General features: G+C 35.5%; 1 protein-coding gene across 2 annotated transcripts in view; it reads left to right on the top strand.

Moving 5' to 3' along the window:
- ANGPT1 (angiopoietin 1) overlaps window positions 1-17259 on the top strand; it is a 246296-nt gene extending 229037 nt beyond the window's left edge. For both annotated transcript variants that reach the window (XM_060115906.1, XM_060115905.1), the window contains exons 8-9: window positions 5117-5247; window positions 17099-17259. In XM_060115906.1, the coding sequence (XP_059971889.1) occupies window positions 5117-5247; window positions 17099-17259 (292 nt within the window). The remainder of the gene's footprint in view (window positions 1-5116; window positions 5248-17098) is intronic.
- Window positions 17260-21445: the final 4186 nt, after the last annotated feature.

Here is a 21445-nt window from a genome sequence, read left to right as displayed (position 1 = left end):
TGTCCCTATCAGATAACCAGCTACAGTTGTTGGCTTTGGATCAATCATTGCTATTCTGTGCTAGGTAAGAAAGAATGAGCCCCTTAACTGTGCAGAGGACCTATCCTTGACTACACTGTTACTACCAGAATCCTTGGGTTCCACAGAAGCATAATTGGGCTCATCTGTAAATTGCTTAAACTAGTGTTGAGAAAAATATTTTTAAGAAATGCCATCTCTATTTCCCAGTGGAAGAGAACAACTCTTATTCAGTCTTGTATGGTGAAAAAGTCCACTGTTCCTCAAAATACTGGTCTTCTCTACTTTTTTTTTACTGAGATATAATTGACAGATAACATTATATTAGTTTCAGGTGTACAGCATAATGATTTAATATATGCATATATGTATATATTGCAAAATAATCACCACAATAAGTCTAGTTAGCATCCATCACCACACATAGTTAATTTTTTTTTCCTTGAGGTGAAACTTTTCAGATCTATTCTCCTAGCAACTTACCAATATACAACACAGTATTATTAACTATAATCACCATGTTGTACATTGCATTCCCAGGATTTATTTATTTTGTAACCGGAAGTTCGTACCTTTTGACCACCTACACCCATTTTGCCCACCCTTCACTTCTACTTTTATATCATTGCAACCAATATGTTCTGGTATTTACATTGCACTATCTTGGGACTGTTCTATGCTTCTGCTTCTTGTTTTCAAGATCCCTACTCTGGGCAGGCCCTTAAGGAAATATTTTACACCTTATTTGTCCTTTATTTTTTTTTCAAAATAATTTTAGCTGAAGAATTTACCATAAGCATGTTTTCATTTTGAATTTGTTCTCTGATATCAGTTAGGTATGCACACAATATAAATAAGTTATTCAATAAAACATAAGAACTAATAAGAAAACATAAGTTTTCTTCATTTATTCTACCTGCATAATATATCAGACATTTTCATATACTGGAGTCTCTGAGAAAATGAGAACAAAAACAGAACTGGAAAGATCAAGAAGAGTGTATGTGTCTGTGTAGTTTTTAATTATTTCAGTTGGTTGACAAGGAAATGGGATGTTGAATAGCTAAATGAGATGCAAAAACTATCCTTCTGAAAATGTGGCCCACGTATATTTTGGTTATTAGGGTTATTGATATTTGGGTCTGATTTTACTTGCTACCTTCAGCCTACTGAAAATTGATTATACCCTTCATTAGTTCACATCCATAATTTCTTTATTCAGTGAATGTTGAGCCTTTCCTCAGTATCAGACGCTGTTTGTTCTAGATTCTGGTGATTCAGAGTTGAGTAAGACACAGCTTATGCCTCAAGGAGCTCACAGTTGATTATGAGAGAAGACAAGTAAAAAGACAACTAAAATAAAGCACAATAAGTTTCATCATAAAGGTATCCATCTGATGTTCTTTGAGATCATACTTGAAATGAATCTTAAAGGATGAGTAGGAATTCGGCAGTTAGAAAGGCCTTCCAGGGAAGGGCCTTCCAGGGAAAGGGGACAGAGAAATGAGAATGTGATGCTTTGAGAGAACAAGTGTTTGGTAAGCCTGGATCATTATGTATGTGTGCAGGAAGTAAGAGATGGGAGGTGTGGGGTTGGCGTGGGAGGAAATAGACAAGGGCTATCTTCAGAGTCCTCATAAACCACAATAAGGAACTTGGACTGTATCTTTCATGTGCTGGGAGAACAACTGAGGGCTTTTAACCAGAGCAGAGGAATGAGGATGAGAGGCATGTTTTGAATGAGCCACATGGAGAATGGATTTTAGGGGGAAGTGGAAGGAGCTAGGCTCAAGACATTGAGACCAGTTGTAAGACTTTTTTAATAATACAGAGAAGAGCTGCCAGGACACAGAGAAGAGCTGCCAGGACTAGACGACTGACCTTCAAGTCTTGATTAAGTGGATCTGGAAAAATGTCTCCCTTTACTCACAGACCCTAACACACATCGTTGATGAGTTCTGTACTGGTGAAGGTCAGGACAAAACATTGTAGATGTTTATTCTACAATTTATTCTAACCCTAATGTACATACTTGCATACATATTTAGAGATATGTAAAGGCACCCTTAAACTTGTGACAATTGATGGTATAGTCATACAATAGCTGCCAAATTATGTTGGAGAAGAATATGTAATGACATGAAAACATAGTCATAAAATCATATATGAAAAACATTGTTAAAAAGCATGTGAAGTATGATTCCATTTTCATTTGTGTTTATACATGAGAAAAAACTGTTTTAAAGGGTACAGAATTGACATAAGTGATTACTTCTAGAGTGGTAAATGAGATGGGCCTGTGGGCAGAAACTTTACTGGCACTGTTCAAAATGTTTATAGAATATGATCAGATATTACATGTATACTTAAGTATAAATAATATTTTCTATTTGAAGAGGAAAAAGAACAAGGAAAAGACTAAGTGTATATAAACCATAATGTCAAGAGTAGTTATATTTGGAGATGAGCTTTGGGTTACTTTTTATTTTCTTTTTGCTTTTCTCTACTTCCTAAATTTATAATCGTGCATTCCTTTTGCCTTGGTAACACAAAGAAACCATTGTAAATTATGAAGCTTGAATTATAACCCTCATATAAAAGTATAAACTATATTCAGCACATAGCAGTCACTCAGTTAATATCAACTCAACATTTGTGCTAAATTACCTGCAAAAGGCAGTGTAGAAAATCACTGTGTCCTGGAAAGTCTATCCCCATTAGTGAGCTTAAAGCTACTGCAGGGAAAGTGGTATTGACTTACCTTAAGTCAGTAAGAAGGAAAGTCATCACAGTTTATAGAGAATCCAAGAATCAGGTTGGAATTAGCATCCCTCATGCACAAGTGCCTGTGGGCTAAACTTACTCATTCCCAGTGGAGAGAGAGATTTCAGGCCAGCAGAGTCATAGCTACTTAATTTTGAAATCATTCATCTTCCACCAGACTCTGATTCTGTGTTCACCAAGCAAGCAACTTTCTGATGATAATTTGGCTATGTGAAACTCCCTCTAAGGAGACCATGAGACTGGGCCCTTTATTTTGACTGTAAATGGAGACCTGACATAAGTCCCCCTTAGTTTTGCAAGTGTATGTCTGTCTCTGAGAGGCTGAGAAAGTTATCAAATTAAAACTGCAGACCAGATCTAGAAGGTGGTGAATTCACCAAGGTAACATGTCCTAGGACTCCCTTTGGTAACCTCTCACCTTACTTTGCCCTGGTGAAACCCACCTCCACATGGGCTGCCTACAACGTAAAATGTGAATTCCCAGTTAGAAATTCTACAGTTTTGCATCACCAGTGACTTTTAGCCTGACTCTCAGAGTTTTAAAATATAAGCTTGTATTTGATAGTTCATTAGAAGCTTCCTTCAGCCTTCTGTTAACTACAAGTTCTATTAATTGAAACCAATAAAACTTGAGTAGGGTTTAATTGTATATTTTGCTCTGGCTAAAAAATCTCTGCAGAATATGTGTGAAATATTTTGGCACAATTATATAACAGTACTGTTATTTGCTAAAAACATTATCAACCTCACAAAATAATAATGGGACATATACTTAGGTGCAAACACAAGTCAAATATATACATATGGAAAATATATATATATATATCTTCAAATAGTAATTGATCTTTATTATTTCTGTTTAATAGTAATGTAGAATTTTGTTCAGAGCTGGCCTAGGTCCTAGTAGTGTCTCACTCATACAGAGATTTAATCACCCATTGTCTATACGATGGATAGGATTCATAAATGAGACTCAGGCACAGAAGTGGTAACACACATGGATTTGAAGGGAATATTGCTAGATAATTTTGATGGATGAGAACCAAAGAGTTTTAGGTGGAGTTAGAGAGAGGGGTAGGTCTCAGTCAGAGAAGACTGAATATCAAACTGAGGCTACTGACAATCTAAGTTTAGCTATTCTGAGCCCTGATGAGCCAGTGAAGGACCTGAGCAAGTTTGCATTTGTTCAGAGTGCCCAGATGGATATGAAAGCAGCATATGGGATCCATAGGGAACGAGCAGACGTTAGGGAACTACATTAGGCAACTACTGTGATTTGTTCACTAGTTTCTGAATTCTAGACCAATATTCTTCAAAATGTTCTCCTTGGATAGTCTGCAAGGAGTAATCTGAGGTGCTAGTTGAAAATACAAATTCCTCAGCCTAGTGAATAGGTCTTTTTCACAAATGACCAGATGATTTGATATATGGGCAACTGTTAGAGTCCCTGATCTAGGTTAATGTAAATTTTATATAAGAAATGTTTCTAGAGAGTTAAAGCAGGGACTTTGAAGAATGCCATATTTGAGGTTAAACAGTTGGGGTTTTGAACTTAGTTTTAGGAATACCACCAGAATGTAGGTCCCTCGAGGGCATGGCTTTCTGTCTGTTTTGTTTGCTGATATATCTTAAGTGCTTAGAACAATTTCTGGTATATAGTATGTGCTCAAGAAATATTTGTTCACTGAATACATAATGACTAATAAGAGCTTGGATTTTAAAGTCAACCATAGTGAAATTCCAGCTTATTTAGCCTCTCTGAGCCTTGGTATGCAAAATTTTGATATTGATACCTGAATCACAGATTTAATATAAAAATTAAATTAAATAACAGCCAGAAAGCATTTAGCAGAATGCTTGGCACAGAGTAAGTCCTCCTTTAGCACATCATCAATATTCAATATTAGCACAGTGATATATGCTATAGTGACACTCTACAGGGCATTTTTTGTTTAGAGATAAATACTTATAGTAATAAAATAAACCCGTTTTCCTTTTGTGGATCCTACATTATCAGAAAACCATATGAGTTTAAGTATGCATAGTAAAATAAACATCAAGCACACAAGCCACAGAGAATTTTACCTATATGTAATTTGGAGTCCTTCCTTCCTTCCTTCCTTCCTTCTCTTCCCTCCCAACCCCTTCTCTCTCTTTCTTTCTGTTCAGGGAGCTTTGGTCTTATACCAATTTGTTGGAAGGGCTGAATTCAGAGAAGGGAGAAACTGATGAACAAGGCAAACATTCAGCAAACCAGTCTTCTGGGTTCTGTTACTGTTGAATGGCTTATCTTTCTTTTCTTTTTTAACTTCAGGTTGTATTTAAAGGGTCACACTGGGACAGCAGGAAAACAGAGCAGCCTGATCTTACACGGTGCTGATTTCAGCACTAAAGATGCTGATAATGACAACTGCATGTGCAAATGTGCCCTCATGCTAACAGGAGGTAAGTCCTACAGGGCCTTTCTCTGAGTTATGTCTCATTGGTTTAAGGCTTGAGGTTTCTTATCTATGAGAAAAGACTATGATCTTCTGGTCAGGAAACTTAAGAGCAAGTCCCTAGAGATCATTTTGTTCTGCCCACTAATTTACCATATGTTCTTGTGCAAGACATTGCTAGCGTATTTAGAAGTTTGCCTCCTCCCGCAGCATTTATGATGGGGGTGTGCTAAACTTGGTTCTGAATAAATTCTTGAACCTCTTAAAGTCCCAGTTGTTCTACCTTCTAAATACTCATAATGATACCCATAGTGGAATGAACAGCATTTGAGAATTCAGCATACAGAAAGAACCAAAAGCCAAAATTTCTTACAAAATGCTTTACAACTGTGTAATAGAGTTCATTGACCATTCTGTTGAAATGGTAAGAAAAATAAAGAGGTGTAGCTGGATATAAAGTTATACAATTCAGAGTAGCTATACCAGGGCTTTACATTATAAGGTATTGACCTCTGCAAGACGTTTGAGCTGGTATAGGGGATACCAGATACCATTAAATAATATTGTATCACTGAGTAAGAAAGTTAATCCTTTTGCACTTGTTAAATACTTTTCTAGGCTTCTGATTGTGTCAAAGAGGAATTCTCAGTTTACTACTAGTTTATCTATAATACTTCTTTAGCACTTAATAATTACCTTTCTTAGCAAAGAAAGAACAAACTCTTCAGCCTCAGCTGAAGGGCCTTGGTTAGGCAATGGCACCTACCTAGAATTAAATAAAATGATTTTGTTTTGATTTTATTGAGTGTTATGTCTACTTTTATTATAGTAAGTGGTACTGATTTCCTCTTTAAAGGAATGATATAAACTTCATTTTAAAAAGGATTCACAAATATTTGATATTTAACAAATTGATTTAAAGAAAAATATTTATTAAATATTAATAAAAGTTGTAAATGGGCATGGCAAAAACTGTGAATAATTTGATAAATAACTGATTGAAGTTGAAGAACCACTGAACTAAAACCTGATGGCAAATGATGTAGCTCAAAAATGTTACAGGCAAGGGCTTCCCTGGTGGCGCAGTGGTTGGGAGTCCGCCTGCCGATGCAGGGGACGTGGGTTCGTGCCCCGGTCCGGGAGGGTCCCACATGCCGTGAAGCGGCTGGGCCCGTGGGTCATGGCCGCTGAGCCTGCGCGTCCAGAGCCTGTGCTCTGCGACGGGAGAGGCCACAGCAGTGAGAGGCCCACGTACCGCAAAAAAAAAAAAAAAAGTTACAGACAAAAGAGTTTGCATCAAATAAAATTGTAAAGGAAACTTTTTTTCCAGTGTTTGTCTTCTTACAGTTTTAGTGTTGTTTCCCTCTCTTAATGGAATAGTAATCATTCCCACCTTCAACTGTTCTAATTCTCTCTCTGTGTTACCCTACAACAAAACATGTTTTCATGCTAATAAGGAAAAAACTCTTTAAATCTAAAATTTTACTTCTCCAAATATGATATTACTATCATTATTATTACATATTATTACCTGTTACTGAATATGTTATACTATCTTCCTTGAATTCCAAACCAACTCTGTGAGATAAGGAGAAAAACTCAAATCTCCATTTTGTACACAAGGAAAACAAAATTAAGTAGATGTTCACCATTTTATCCTTAACATCTAGCTCAGTAGATTGTGGCACATAGGAACTCAATAAAATATGTGGTGCATGAGTGAATGAATAACCATCTTGGAACCCTTGAAGTCACTGTCAAATTTTGAAACCAATGAAATGAATCATAAGGTTGACATTTTTCTTATCAATTAACAGAGCGTGGAAGAGTATAGAGGGAAAGTTTTGGAGAAATCTTTCCACCTTCATCCCCATTCCCAGTCCCTCCATTACTACCACTACCAAATCACATGCCATATTGATTCCCATCCACTCCACTTATAGTGACATCTTTTCAACGTGAAACCAGCCCTAGTATCACCAAAGCCAGCCTGTTATGATTCTGCCTCTGTCATATCCTTCTCCTTAAGCTTTAAACATGCCTTTTTGGCATCACATTCAACCTCATCCAACAGTTTAAAAATCTTCTATATGCAATTGTATGGCCCCCTCCCCCCAAACAGTTGTTAAAACTTAGCATATTTTTTTACATGGTACCCACAGGTTAGATTTTGAACTTTTTTCCTGAAAGAAAATATTTCTTTTCATTACCTCCATGATCCCATAAATGAAACTGTCAGCAACTTTATATAAAGACAGAAGGACTTTGATTGTCCAGTTTTCTGTCTATTTTAATATAGAAGTACACTTCATTTTCTCCATGTCTGTTTTTACAGATAATTTTTCTTACCAAATAAATACAACACATGAAAGACCAACAGTAAAATCTTTCAAATGTTTACTTAGAATAGTGTTCCAATCTGCTCATATTCCTGTCATAATAATGAAAATATAGAGCAAAGCAAAGTGGAAACTGCATCTCTTGGTTGTTGATGAGAAAACTTCATTGCTCAGGTTTGTGATTTTATTTCTGCTTCAGATGATTGAACTTTGTCATGTTCTTTCATCCATAATCATTCTTGGACCTGCTTCTTAGCCACCAATAAACACATATGTTGGGGAGAAAAAATTTCCACTTATTGCTTGGGCTGGAATAGTCTAAGTAAATGTGTTTTTGTAATAAACGCCATTACCCTATCAAATATCCTTTTGAAAGAATCCAGGTCTTGCAAATCTATTCACTCTGCAAAGCTAATACATGGAATTTAGATAGCTAAGAACTGGAGAACATAAGGATGAATGTCAATGATAGTCCAGGTAACTTGAGTATTATCTGGAAGTTATGTCCTACTTAGCTACTCCCCCACCACCACTATTTATTTTCTGTCATAGTTCCCCTTAGAACCATTTTCTCTGTCTGATTATTTTTCCTCTCTTTTTTTAAAAAATAGTCTCTTTTAAGCAGAGAGATTTCATGCTCCTTGAAACTAATAATTCTTAGTTCTCTGTCATCATCAATTAAAGCTTTGTTTTATCTTGTTTATTTATATATTTTCCATTGTTTCTTCTAAAAGGAATTAAGGATAAAGTAAGATTTATTGCCTGCTTAACTGTCCTAAATAGTTTTCTTCAAGTACATGGAGGGATTTTTGTTGGAGAATGTGGTATCATTGTTACCCTTATCTGTCAAAGACTGAAAAACAGGAGATAGGCATAATTGAAAGCAGAAGGTATTTCAGCTAGACATAAGGTAGAACATTTTGACCTTTCTTCCTTCTTTCCTAACATCCTAACTTCTTAACTTCCTTCTATCAACGTAACGTATTTTTAATGAGTAACTGTTAAGAGTCAACAACTATGAGAAAAATGAGCAAGACAGAATAGAGCTTGCATCTATTGAGGAAGACCATCAGCAAAAAGTGAACAATAAATAACACAATTTCAAATCATAACAAGTTCTAAGGACAAAATATAACAGAGTTATTGAAGGAAGGGGAAAGCGACTTTAGATGGAGCGTCCAGGGATCAAAGGCTGGAGTGAGTTGCCAGGAAGGATTGTGCATGTCTAGTTATGAACACCTTCAAGAAAAGAATAGAGAGGTATTTATCTGAAAGAGTTTATATATGCCCATCCCTGTAGTTGTGGGTCTAGATAAGATTGTCTCTCACATTTTCTTCTGTTTCTATGATTTTATTATTCCATGTACTCATTGTGGCTACAGTAGAGAAAAACAGGTAACATTATTTTTCAGTGCATGGGTTGTAGTTCATAGTAAATTGTTAGTGGAAAGGAGGTAATATCGGACTTATAAAGCATATTTGCATCAATAGAAATAGATACCACAATGTTTTATACCTCCTTCCCCAGAAGGATATGTACTTATTTCTACCTTACCAGAAATTCTTCCATCCAATTTAAATATTGAATAATTTTTGTTTCATTACACATTTCTTATGGGACCAGACCATATATTTCAAGATCAAAATTGCCACACACATTTTCTATGGAACTGACATCTTAATTAATCATTAGTGATGATTCGTCAGCATACATTTATAAGCCAGAAATATCTGTGTTCTGTGATTCATTGACTTCAAGAAAATTTGTAAGTTTTCTCCTTAAGTTTCCCCCTTTATATAGGATATTACAACAAATCTATATATTTCAGTAGTGGGAGAGATAAATTTAAGAGGTGATTATAGGAAATATTTTCTTAGTCCCACAGGAGAGCCCTTCTTGTGCCCTCTTGAGTCCAAAGAAAGGAATCAGTTTCATTAAAAACAATGTTTTCTCTATTATTTAACATTTAGAAAATGAAAATGTAATATCATTCAATTCATGCTTTTGTTTGTATGGATTTGTTGTATATAAACATAATATACAGAAAAATCTATGACTCTAAAATTATGAAAATTAAAACCTTTTCTCATTAGATTGTCACAATCAAAGCAAACTTCACATTCAAAGAAAACCTTGTCTTTCGTACCAATTCAAAATAAATTTTTCTAAAAGTCTGTTAGAAACTACAATTACTAAAGGTTGCCAACCAAAAATTAAAAAAAAAAAACCCTAACAAAACATGGTATTGTTTTACATTCTTTTCCTTACCTTTTCTTTCAACACAATTTTCTTATTTGTTATATAATATAAAAGCTATGTAAAAATGTGACCTAACCTTCTGCAGAAAGAATCTGTTGTGGTAAAAACTCCAGTCTCTTTTCCCACGCATAAACTATGTCAGCCAACAGACAAGACTTTGCTAAAGCTAACAAAAGATATTCTCAGTTCAATTCTAAAAGACGGAATAAAGCCATACACATAAATTCTTAGTACACCCTAGAACTTAACAGATGCTAGCAGTAGAGAGTTGATAAATACTTGCCTGCTATATAACCTTGAAGAAGACAAAGAAAATGAAAGAAATTAACAGCCTCTCTAACTGGTTGAAGTGACAAGATCTTTGGGAAAATACAATCATCTTAGAGTTTTTGATAACCCAGGAAGGATGTGCTAACCATTGTCAGATAACTGGCATTCCCTGGGTTTTAAGGCAAAAATGTTGAGAGAAAAGATCCATATTGATAGTTTAAGGTTGACTACAGAAATCTACATTGCATTACTTTATTTCAAAGCAATTTCTTATTTAGCACATAATCTCTAAGCCTATTCCACAAAAATGTACAGTTCTTGAAGACAGGGACATCGTGCTCTGCACCACTGTATCCTCAGCGCCTAGCACAGTGCCTGGCACATAGGACGTGCTTGATAAATATTGATTAAATGAATGAATTTGCTATCAAAGACTCTGAAAGGACATTGTAAAATCAAATGATCCTGGTGAGAAGACATAGAAATAAATCAATGTGAGTATGAATGTGACTTTTTTGTGAACTTAGATTTAAAATGCCTTAAGTATGTATATATGAATTAGCATGCACAAACATGGAACAAAGGGATGAATATTGAAGACTGGGACTGAATTTTAAGAATAACCAAACCCCAGGAGACTAAACTCCAAATTGGAAAACTTTGAGTGTTAGGTTTGTAACTTTCAAATAAATTTAAACAGCCTAAGTGCAAAATTTAGGATTATACTCCTTTTTTGTGGGAGGGAGTTTTCACTTATTGGAAAAAGAACAAATAATATCGGAAAGTATCTTTTAAAAGATCAGTTTGGAAAAAGGTGAATCAGAACTGATAGGCCTATAACACCAGGCTGCCACCAAAGGTAAATAATTGACAGTGGATGAGAAATAACCAATTTTGTTTATATTTTACTCTACTAATAAATAATACAGTGGATATCTATTGTACTCTTAGTGTGTAACAGTCATTTCTTCATTACCATTAATGACTTATATTTAATAACTTATATATGACACTTCCATAAATCCTTTGAGACAGAGATCTTTGGTAAGAATTGAGATACGGAAGAGTTAGATAAGTTGCCTAAGGTCACAGAATTAATGTCAGAAGTAGGATTTGAGCTTGACCTCCAGATAAGCCATTACCTTATCCACTCCTTCTACTGCCACTCTTAAAAGGAATGGCATTCAAAGACAAGAATTTAGCTCTGTTTTACTGTTCGCAGCACATTTTCACAAGGATTTCCTCATTTAAACGTGGTTAAAAGTAAAATGAAGTTCAAGGGAGGAAAGAGGCAGTAAGAGAATACCTAAAGGATTTAAATGAATTCAAGATTATCAGCCAGGATAAACAACTTTTAATCTATGGAACAAAAATAAGAGAAAGGAAAAAAAGCCAAGTGCTAGACTCGAAGGGGATGTAAAATGAAATGACAGAAGGAATGCAGACCTCTGGAAAGGTCCTTTGCCTCCCGCACACAAGAACATGCAGCTGCTCCTTGAGGCTAGTTATTGGTAGGGCCGAATTTGTACATGTGAACTCAGCGAGTGATTTTCATGATGATCCCATTGATAACTATGGCATCAGTCAGTTTTTTTTCAGCCTCATCCTTAGTCACTAACTAGTCATCCTTTATCGCTATAACTTAGTCATCCTTTATCGCTATAACTTAGTCATCCTTTATCACTATCAAAAAGGAAAATTCTTATTCTCTGTGCAGTTTCTTTTGCGTATTACTGATTAGAATGCGTGCATTGAAAATGAGTGAAAGAAATCCATAACCACAGATATATCTTTTTATTTTGCTGTACTTTTTACCTTAGAAAAGAAGTGTTGAGAGACATTTTGTTTAGGATCAGAAGAATTTGAGTTAGGTTTCCTGACTTTCAAATAAATTTGAACTTCCTGAGTACAGAGTTTAGAATCAAGTTCCTGTTCTCTGGGCAAAGTTTCATTTATTGGTGATAAAATGTGAATTTTCTGCTTCAAAGATAAAAGACTCAAATGATTTTTAAAGGCCTGGGAAGCCCGAGATGGTTACTACAAAACTAAATTTTAATGAGTTAAGTGTAACTGGATTAGAAACATGCATCTCAGATTTCTTACTAAAATATACATGAGGTTACAGGTTATAAAGAAAAATGCTTGGCAAAGTAAATCTCAGCAATTGCCAATCTTAAAACATTTAAGACATTTTATCAGTTGTCCCAACAGCAGATGGAAGCTGCTGCTTTCTTCCATCTTTGCTTGCATCGCTGAGTTCTTTTAAGCTTAAAGTGCCTCTTCTAGATTAACTTCAAGATATTGCTCATCTGTTATTCCCAGGCACTTATAGAACAAAGTACAAAGTTAATATTTCCCCAGGATTGTAGAAGATAGATAATTCAGCTATTTGGAATCTTATCAGAGAGGAACTGCAAGCCAGGCACACACTCCTCTATATGTTCATAAGGACACCTTCAATCTGTGCAAACTTGCATATGTTCTGAGTACCCATGAGTACATACGATCATTTATGAATGCCTAAGGGTACCTATGAGTAACCAGGAGTCTGCTGTACTTTTTGCCTGCTTTCTATAAATATGCTTTAAAAACACATCTTTTCAGGATTTATGTTTAAAAGACCTGGTCATGCTTAATTTTTTCAAAGAGAGGTAGAAAGTGCACAAACTGAAATATTTGATACAAAGATGTTCCTTGTTGTTCCTTGTCAGAGAAAACAGAGAATACTTACTTGCACAGAAATAACTATTTTTGTGACCTTGAAGTTCAGAGTATTTAATAAAGGACAGTACAACTGAAATTGTCATGAGAAATAATTGCCCTTTCATTTCATCTTGTGCCATCTTAATTCATCATTTTTATTATTGTCTATTGCTCTCTGATAATCCAGAGTGTGCATGGCCCACTAGTCTTAAGATAAAGAGATAAACGCCTTGACCTCTTTGATTTCCACATGAAATAAAAACAAATCATTGAAAACAAAACCCATAGTAGGCACTTAAATGCCATGTCTTTACAATGCAAGCATTGAACAACTGTACCCATTTGGGTGCAAATTATTTTTGTATTTCTCTAATTAACCCTACCAAGCAAATAAGGAAATATGTTGGCGCTAATGACCTGGTCTTCATTATTAAATCATTATGATGCCCCAATAAGATCTAATCCTTTTTATTTCTGCTCTAATGTTTCTGGCTGCTTCCTACATAACTTACAAAAGAGCACTTAGATAGGATTTAATAGTGCACCATCTTACATGATCCTTGCAGCTGTGCTGTGAAAATGGTTGATTAGACATTTATAATCCACATCTTAGGAATGAGGACGCAGGTGACTGTGTGACGTTGGAAAAGTTCCTTAAACTACCTGAGCATCAGTGTCTTCACTTTAGTACTTGCCACACTATGTAGGGCTGTTTGGGTAATAAAATGAGAAAATTCATATAAATATTTTAGCAGAGTCCCTGACACATATTAACTGTTCAATAAATATCAAATATTATATATACTATTGCCTAAGATCCCATAGTTATTAATTGGTGAAGTGGGCATCAAAGTCAGGGTCTTCTAATTTCTGGTCTGGTACTCTAGGATCCCTGTTGCCCACAGGAATATTTCTAGAAATACAATAAAAACCTCCATGTTCTTGACCCTGTTTATTTTGCTAGCCCTGAATTCTCCAATCCCTTATCCACTGGCATTCCAGCCAACCCAAGCTGCTGGCAGGCACTCTGTCCTGCTCTCCCAGAGTACACAGTGTCTTTAGAAATCTCTTTCTGTCCAGTGAACTCACACCCATCCTTCAGCATCCAGCTCAAGTGATGAGTACACCTTATGGACCAACAAGCAGGGCATTCCGCCTCTGTTCCTAAGATTTTCTTCATCTCTGTTAAACAGCCATTATCTCATTTTTTAACAGTTCGTTGTTTCTCTCCTACACAAAATTGTGTACTCCTTGAAGTCAGGAATTTTGTTTTACTCACCTCTGACCCCTATGTCTGTCCATTGGTTAGTATTTGTTGAATTGATTCTAGCTTCACTTTTCTCCCCTTCATCATATTGCCACATATGCTCAGGGTAGCTTTGGCAGACCACAGTTACAGAGTGAGGGCTCTAAATAATATTCGATTAAACATTTAACCTGGCAGATCTGGTTCCCCTGGTTAAATATTGGTTCCCATTCCTAGAGAATGTTCCACTTGTTCACCTGATGATAGACAAGTAGCCTGGATAAACTAAGTTTTTCCACATTGTTCACCTTTCCACCAAGACTGCCATTTCTCCACCTTCATTCCCTGCAAGTCTCCCCCTTGTTCACTATATACCAACTACACTGATGTTCTTTTAGTCCCTAAACACTAAGCTCCCTTTCTTCCTCATGGCATTGACATGTGCCATGTTCTGCTTAGAAGAGTCTTTCCCCATCTTCACATAACTGTTTCCTCATCCATCAGGTCTCATTAAATATCAACTTCTTCCATGAACATGAAAAGTCAAGTAAGTCTCCTGTTATGCTCCTTTATAGTCCCTGATTCTAAGCACCCCCTCCTCCTTCTCCACCTATCCTCCTTCTCCTCCTGCCCCTCCACTTCCCCCTCTACTTCCTCCTCCCCCCTCCTCTTCTTCTTCCTTCTCTCCATCATCATAGTCATGATTTGTAGGTATTTTATGTATTTGCTACTTTTTTTGGTCTGTTTCTCACATTGGGAGTAAGCTCCACGAGGGTAAGGACCACATCTGTCTTGTTGAGTGTTGTATGACAACAATTCATGATAATTACAAACTGAATGAATAAATAAAGAAAAAATGAATACAGTATATTCAGGTGTCTATATATATATTCAGGTGTCTATGAAATACAGCTTTTTTAGTGAACTAGACAAATTCAGACCATAGAAGCTTTATAAGGAGAAACAGTCAATCTGTCAATAAGCCTGTAGTCCCTTTCAGTCATCTGTCAAGCAAACCCCATTAGATGCAGCACTAAGTACAGGGAATATAGACCATGCCTTTTCATTGCTCTTAGGATAGTGAACAAAAGACTATGTGACTTGGTCTTCAGACCATCTCAGCTTCAGGCTACTGTTCCTCTTGTTAACTTTGACCCAGCCGTTCTGGTCTTCTTTCAATGTCTCCAAAATGCCATTGTTCTTACCATAGACATTACCCCACTTTACTCATTAGAAAATGTATATAAGGTAAATTTATCCTATTCCCTCATGTGCCCCAGTTATTTCTTGTCTCTTTTCTAAGCTCATCAAAAGTTTCCCAATGAATGTATCCTTCAGCCTGTGCCCTTCATTGCCAGGTTTCTGTTCCAACAGACCTCTGCCTTCCCACACTCTTCCAGAACTCTTATGGCTTTCTCTAAACCAAACAAAACCACACGCTTTTACCCTGAGAATCCTAATGTAACTTAGAAGATCATTCTATGATTTGTAATAGTTCTTGACAGTAGAGTAACTGTGTTTGCTTTAGAGACCATGGTGGATATTTGAAAGACTATGAAAGGCTCATTAACATGATGGAAGAGTGCCTCAAGAAGGTCATAGAAAAGGAGGAGAAAGTTAAAATACTGAAGCAATTAAGTTGAGTTTCATTTTGTCCTTTGAGAGTCTTATGGGTAAATAAATTCCCTAATATTAGAAAGCCTTTTGTGATATAAATAGCATATTTTTACTAGTTATACTTACCAAAAAATTTTAAAGGAATTAATCTTAAGAAGAAAAAGGTGAAATTTTACAGTTTTCTCCTTCCTTGCCAAATAAGAACTTGCTTGCCCCTCATGTTTTGACTGCATTAGTATCTATGTTATTTGCATACAGTTGGTAAAACATTAAATATAGTGTCTTTCCAAATTCATTGACATACCTTACTTTTTCCTAGGATGAATTAGCGATTACTACAGCTTGTTAGGCCTCTAAGTACGACTTTATAAACAAACCCAGCTGTATTCATCCTCCAAAATTGAAAAATGAGAACTAGCTTTTCTCCATTTAACTTTTTCTAAAGTTTCTGCAAGATGATGCTCGTGTTACAGTTAAACATCAGCTGTACAGCTTTCCCTTTCTTTAGCTATTAGTCCCTTAGGTATAACTCTGTAATCAAAGGGAGGTCAACTGTATCCAAATACAAATATGCCAGAATGTCTCTGGCATATATCTCTCCCTAAAGATTTCAGCAGTGTTACTTCAGAAGACGGAGAAAAAGTACTGTTTTATCTAAAAATCTAAGAACTTAATTCATTTAAAAAATAAAGTACTGAGTTATCCTTGCAGAGAGCTATGTGAGCATAGGATCTCTACGTTACTCATCATTTTTCTTTTTACTACGTTTAGAAAGAACTTGAACAATCACAGAAAAAATGACTGCTGTATAGGAACTATATGGCTACTATTGATAAACACTTCCCATAGTGCTATAAGCTACAGAGGGGGCATAGCAATTCAAACTCATGGTCATTTTCTGGTATCCAGTTAATTTCAGAAGCAGCTGAGGGCCAATTCTTGGCAAAATTATGAAGTAGATGGAGAACATTTCTTTGTATTTAGATGCCAGTTGTCTAAGCTTCTGAACTTTATTGCTAATAATTAATTTTTCTGTTCCCAGTAACAGGCTTCAGGTAGAATCCCTCTTAAGGGTTTCATTTTACTTGCCCTTTGTATGAATTCAGGCCCGACTATAGCGTATCTTGAAGCCCAGATGCTTCCCATCGTTACATTGGGAATTGAGTCCCAATGGAGTGACACTGAAAGCTGATTTTCATGAAAGCATTCCTCTTTCTGATTGTTTGTACACTGTCTAAATTGGATGCCATTTAAAGCAATTTCACTACCAAGAAGATATTTATTGAATACCTCCTATTTTCAAATAATCATAAGTATGAATAAGTTTCCCCTCAGTTAATGGCATTAATTTCCAAATGTTCAGTTTACTTATGTAATTGTTTCTTCTCCTTCTTCTCTCTTTCATTATTAACTAATTTTTCAGGCTGGTGGTTTGATGCTTGTGGCCCATCCAATCTAAATGGAATGTTTTATACAGCGGGGCAGAACCACGGAAAACTAAATGGAATAAAGTGGCATTATTTCAAAGGGCCCAGTTACTCCTTACGTTCCACAACTATGATGATTCGACCTTTGGACTTTTGAAGGCTCAATGTCAAAAGCAATTTAAAAGACCACAAAGAAATCTGGAGAAGCCACCAGATGAGAAACTGCTTGGAAACTTCTGAAGCAAACAATATTGTCTCCCTTCCAGCAACAAGTAGCAGTTATGTGAAGTCACCAAGGTTCTTGACTGTGAATTTGGAACCTTTTGATTTCACAAAAGCCTCTCCTTGGGGTGACTGTGTTCCTATGGCTTGACTATAGAGAATGCCACTCACTGTCATGCTTTAAAAAGGGAAGAAACTGTTCAGCTCGCTGTGCTTCAAACTACTACTGGATCTTATTACAGAACTATAGTAACCAGATGATAAATATGGTTTATTTCATGTAAAACCGAAGAAAAAGAAGATGAACAACAACAACAAAAAGAGTATACGTGAAGAATAAAAACAGGCCTGCCATAATCCTTTGGGAAAGGTGTGTTACACCAGTGAAATGGTGTTATGTCTCTGCAAACCTACTAACAATAAGTTTGTACTGTTGCACAATTTTAATAAAAGTTTAGGAAGAACAGCATTGTCCTCTGAGTTGGTTAAATGGATTTCAGAAGCCTAATTCCTAAAGCATACTTACTAGTTGATTTCAGTTAACCCGTCTTCAAATTTAAATTCCATTTTGGCAAACTATAAAGAATTATAGTGCCTGAAGAATAGCAGTGTGAGGTAGAAATACACTCCATTACCCTTTGATTTTTTTGGTACAGTTTTCAGAAAAAATGGACATAATCAAATATGGACATATAAGGTGAAAAATGATCCCCCCCATGCTACAGTTTTCATTTACTTTAAAAACTGACTGATATATAAATATATTTATAGCCTGAGTAAAGTTTAAAGAATGTGAAATATATCATCAAGCCCTTAAAATAATATACATGCATTTAATATTTCCTTTGATATTATACATGAAAACAGTATTTTAGAGTGTATTAAGTTGAAATAAAACCAAGTAAACTGGAACAGTTCATTTTACAGTATCTTCTTGCATGTGTACACTTGTGTAACTTTATTATTTTTAAAATCATTACCTTCAATTCTTCACCCTATTTCATGCTAATTTAATTTTTGCTAATTAACTGAAACTTGCTTTCCAGATTCACCCTGTTCCAGTTTCTATAAAAGACATACTCTGAAGTCTATGAAAAATGAAAGAAGAATTATAAATATCATTGTACATAGCCTGTTTATATCCATAGTAAACCTAATAGCTGTTTAATCTGGAATATGCAACATTGTCCTCAATTGATGCAAATAAACACACTTCCAAAAAAATCTACTATACCACTTTATGAAATATGTTATTTCTTCATATTTTTCTCCCTTGGACCCTGTTTTCTTAGGCAATTTCTGATGTTAATACATTATCATTAGGGAAGAAAATTGGCAAACTTTGTATTATACTTTAAGGAAAACATTCACAAAAAAGAAAATTAATCATAGTCACTTGACTAAGAAAATTCTAATTACTAGCTGCTATAAATCTCTTAATGAAAATATTCCTATGGGATAATCTATTTTAAGTGAATTTGGGGCACAGATTTTTGTGGGAATTTGAAGTTACTACAATAATTTATCAGGAAGTGCTTTCTGCCTGTAAGTGTCCAAGGTTACAAGAGTGAACAGTTTTTATCAAAACATGAGGTGTGCTATGAGATAAGAAAATTGAAATCCATATTGGGTCTCCTTTCTTAAAAAAAGTTTTTATCAGGGCAACAATACCAGTTTTAGACCTGGTGACTTGATCTATTGTGCCTTTGTGGCTTTCCTTCATTTGAGAAAATAAAGCAACTCACATTTTTAAGAAATTATTTTTTAAAGTTTACCATCAAGCGTTTATACCTTTTGTGTGTGTACAAACCTGTTTTGCCTTACAAGTGATATTCGCAGGTATACTACAGTTTTTCTGTTCTTGGAGACTCCTTCATAGCAGCATTTAGCCTCTCCCTCTAAAAACCTTCTTGTTTGTTTTCATTTAAGTGAATGAAAGTGAGTGTTTTGTTTTGTGTGTTCCTACAGATTTTTTTCACAGGTCTTTTGATAAGTAATACTATTTCCCAACTCATAATACAAAAATAAAAGGAAATTATGAAAAAAGAAAGAAAGCATGATATTTACTGTTTTGTTACCTGGGTTTGAAAAATGAAATATTTCCAATTATTTATAATAAAGCAGTATAAAATGTTTTATGACTCCATATGTGCACTGTGTAACGCCTACATGTTTATGGCCATTTAACATGTATATCCTTTGCATTTAATTATTCAGGATAAGATAATTAGGTAATAAGATTTTGTCTTTAAATTTTTATGTTAATTCATGTAATTTCTATGCCAATTTCTTCACATCAGTCACAGCTTTATTTGATTTAAATAAAATTGAAAGTAACATATTTGTGCAACTCCATCTCATATTAAATATTTTACAAGTTTTAAAATTAGAGATATATGGAAGTATAGTCTCTATAAAAAAATTTTTAAAAACCTACTAAATGAACTAAAGCCTCAATCTTTGAAAAATTTTCAGTCTTGGATGTGATAAGAAAGCTTAACTCCTTTAGAATGTTAGATCAAAGCAATTGTTCTGAATCCCACATCTCTACTGTATGATTGTTATGTCCTGTCAATTATTTTAAAAAATTTTCTTATGTGTTTTTTTATTGAATGAAAGATTCTTTAAATTCTATACTGCTTTACAATTTGCAAAAGCTTCATACGCATGATTTAATACAATCCCATAATAGCCCTTTTTTCCCCCTACCCTTATATTGCCTCTGCCCCTTTTCCTCTCCCCACTGGTAACCACTAGTTTGTTCTCTACATCTGTGAGTCTGCTTCTTTTTGTTTTATTCACTAGTTGTATTTTTTAGATTCTACATGTAATTGATATCATACAGTATTTGTGTTTCTCTGACTTATTTCACTTAGCATAATGCCCTACAAGTCCATCCATGTTGCTGCAAATGGCAAAATCTCCTTCTTTTTTATAGATGAGTAGTGTTCCATCATATATATATATATATATATACCTATCTTCTTTATCCATTCATCTGCTGAGGGACACTTAGGTTGCTTCCATACCTTATCAGTTGTAAATAATGCTGCTATGAACATTGGGGTGCATGTATCTTTTCTAATGAGTGTTGTTGGTTTCTTTGGATATATACCCAGGAGTGGAATTGCTGGGCCAGATGGTAGTTCTATTTTTAATTTTTTTGAGAAGCCTCCGTATTGTTTTCCACAGTAGCTGTACCAATTTACATTCCCACCAACGGTGTATGAAGGTTCCCTTTTCTCCACATCCTGGCCAACATTTGTTATGTGTGTTCTTTTTGATGATAGCCATCCTGACAGGTGTGAGATGATGTCTCATTGTGGTTTTGATTTGCGTTTCCCTGATGATTAGCAATGTTGAACATCTTTTCATGTGTCTGTTGGCCATCTGCATTTCCTCTTTTGAAAAAAGCCTATTCAGTTCTTCTGCCCATTTATTAATTGGGTTGTATTTTTTTTAATATTTATTTATTTGTTTGTTTTTGGCTGTGTTGGGTCTTCGTTTCTGTGCGAGGGCTTTCTGTAGTTGCAGCAAGCGGGGGCCACTCTTCATCGCAGTGCACGGACCCCTCACTATCGCGGCCTCTCTTGCAGAGCACAGGCTCCAGACGCGCAGGCTCAGTAGTTGTGGCTCACAGGCCTAGTTGCTCCGCGGCATGTGGGATCTTCCCGTACCAGGGCTCGAACCCGTGTCCCCTGCATTGGCAGGCAGATTCTCAACCACTGCGCCACCAGGGAAGCCCTGGTTTTTTTTGGTTTTTGATGTGGAGTTGTATGAGCCATTTATATATGTTGGATATTAACCCCTTATCTGTCATATCACTTGCAAATATTTTCTTCCATTCAGCAGGTTGTCTTTTTGTTCTGTCAATGGTTACCATTGCTGTGCAAAAGCTTTTAAGTTTAATTAGGTCCCATTTGTTTATTTTTGCTTTTATTTCCTTTGCTTTAGGATGTCCTGTCAATTATTAAATGTTGGATTATTATATGACAATTAACAATAAATTCTGGGAACTCAGTGTAGAATAATAGGATGCATTCTGAATATCTGAGTTTGGTATAAAAGGTGAAGAGCATAAAGGGTGGTAACATTATCAGCTCTTGCTGCCACAGAACTGG

Source organism: Mesoplodon densirostris, chromosome 13 (assembly GCF_025265405.1).
Source record: "Mesoplodon densirostris isolate mMesDen1 chromosome 13, mMesDen1 primary haplotype, whole genome shotgun sequence".
NCBI classification, from domain to species: Eukaryota; Metazoa; Chordata; class Mammalia; order Artiodactyla; family Ziphiidae; genus Mesoplodon; species Mesoplodon densirostris.
Note: the sequence above shows the minus strand (reverse complement) of the source record. Positions and strands in the feature narration are given on the sequence as shown.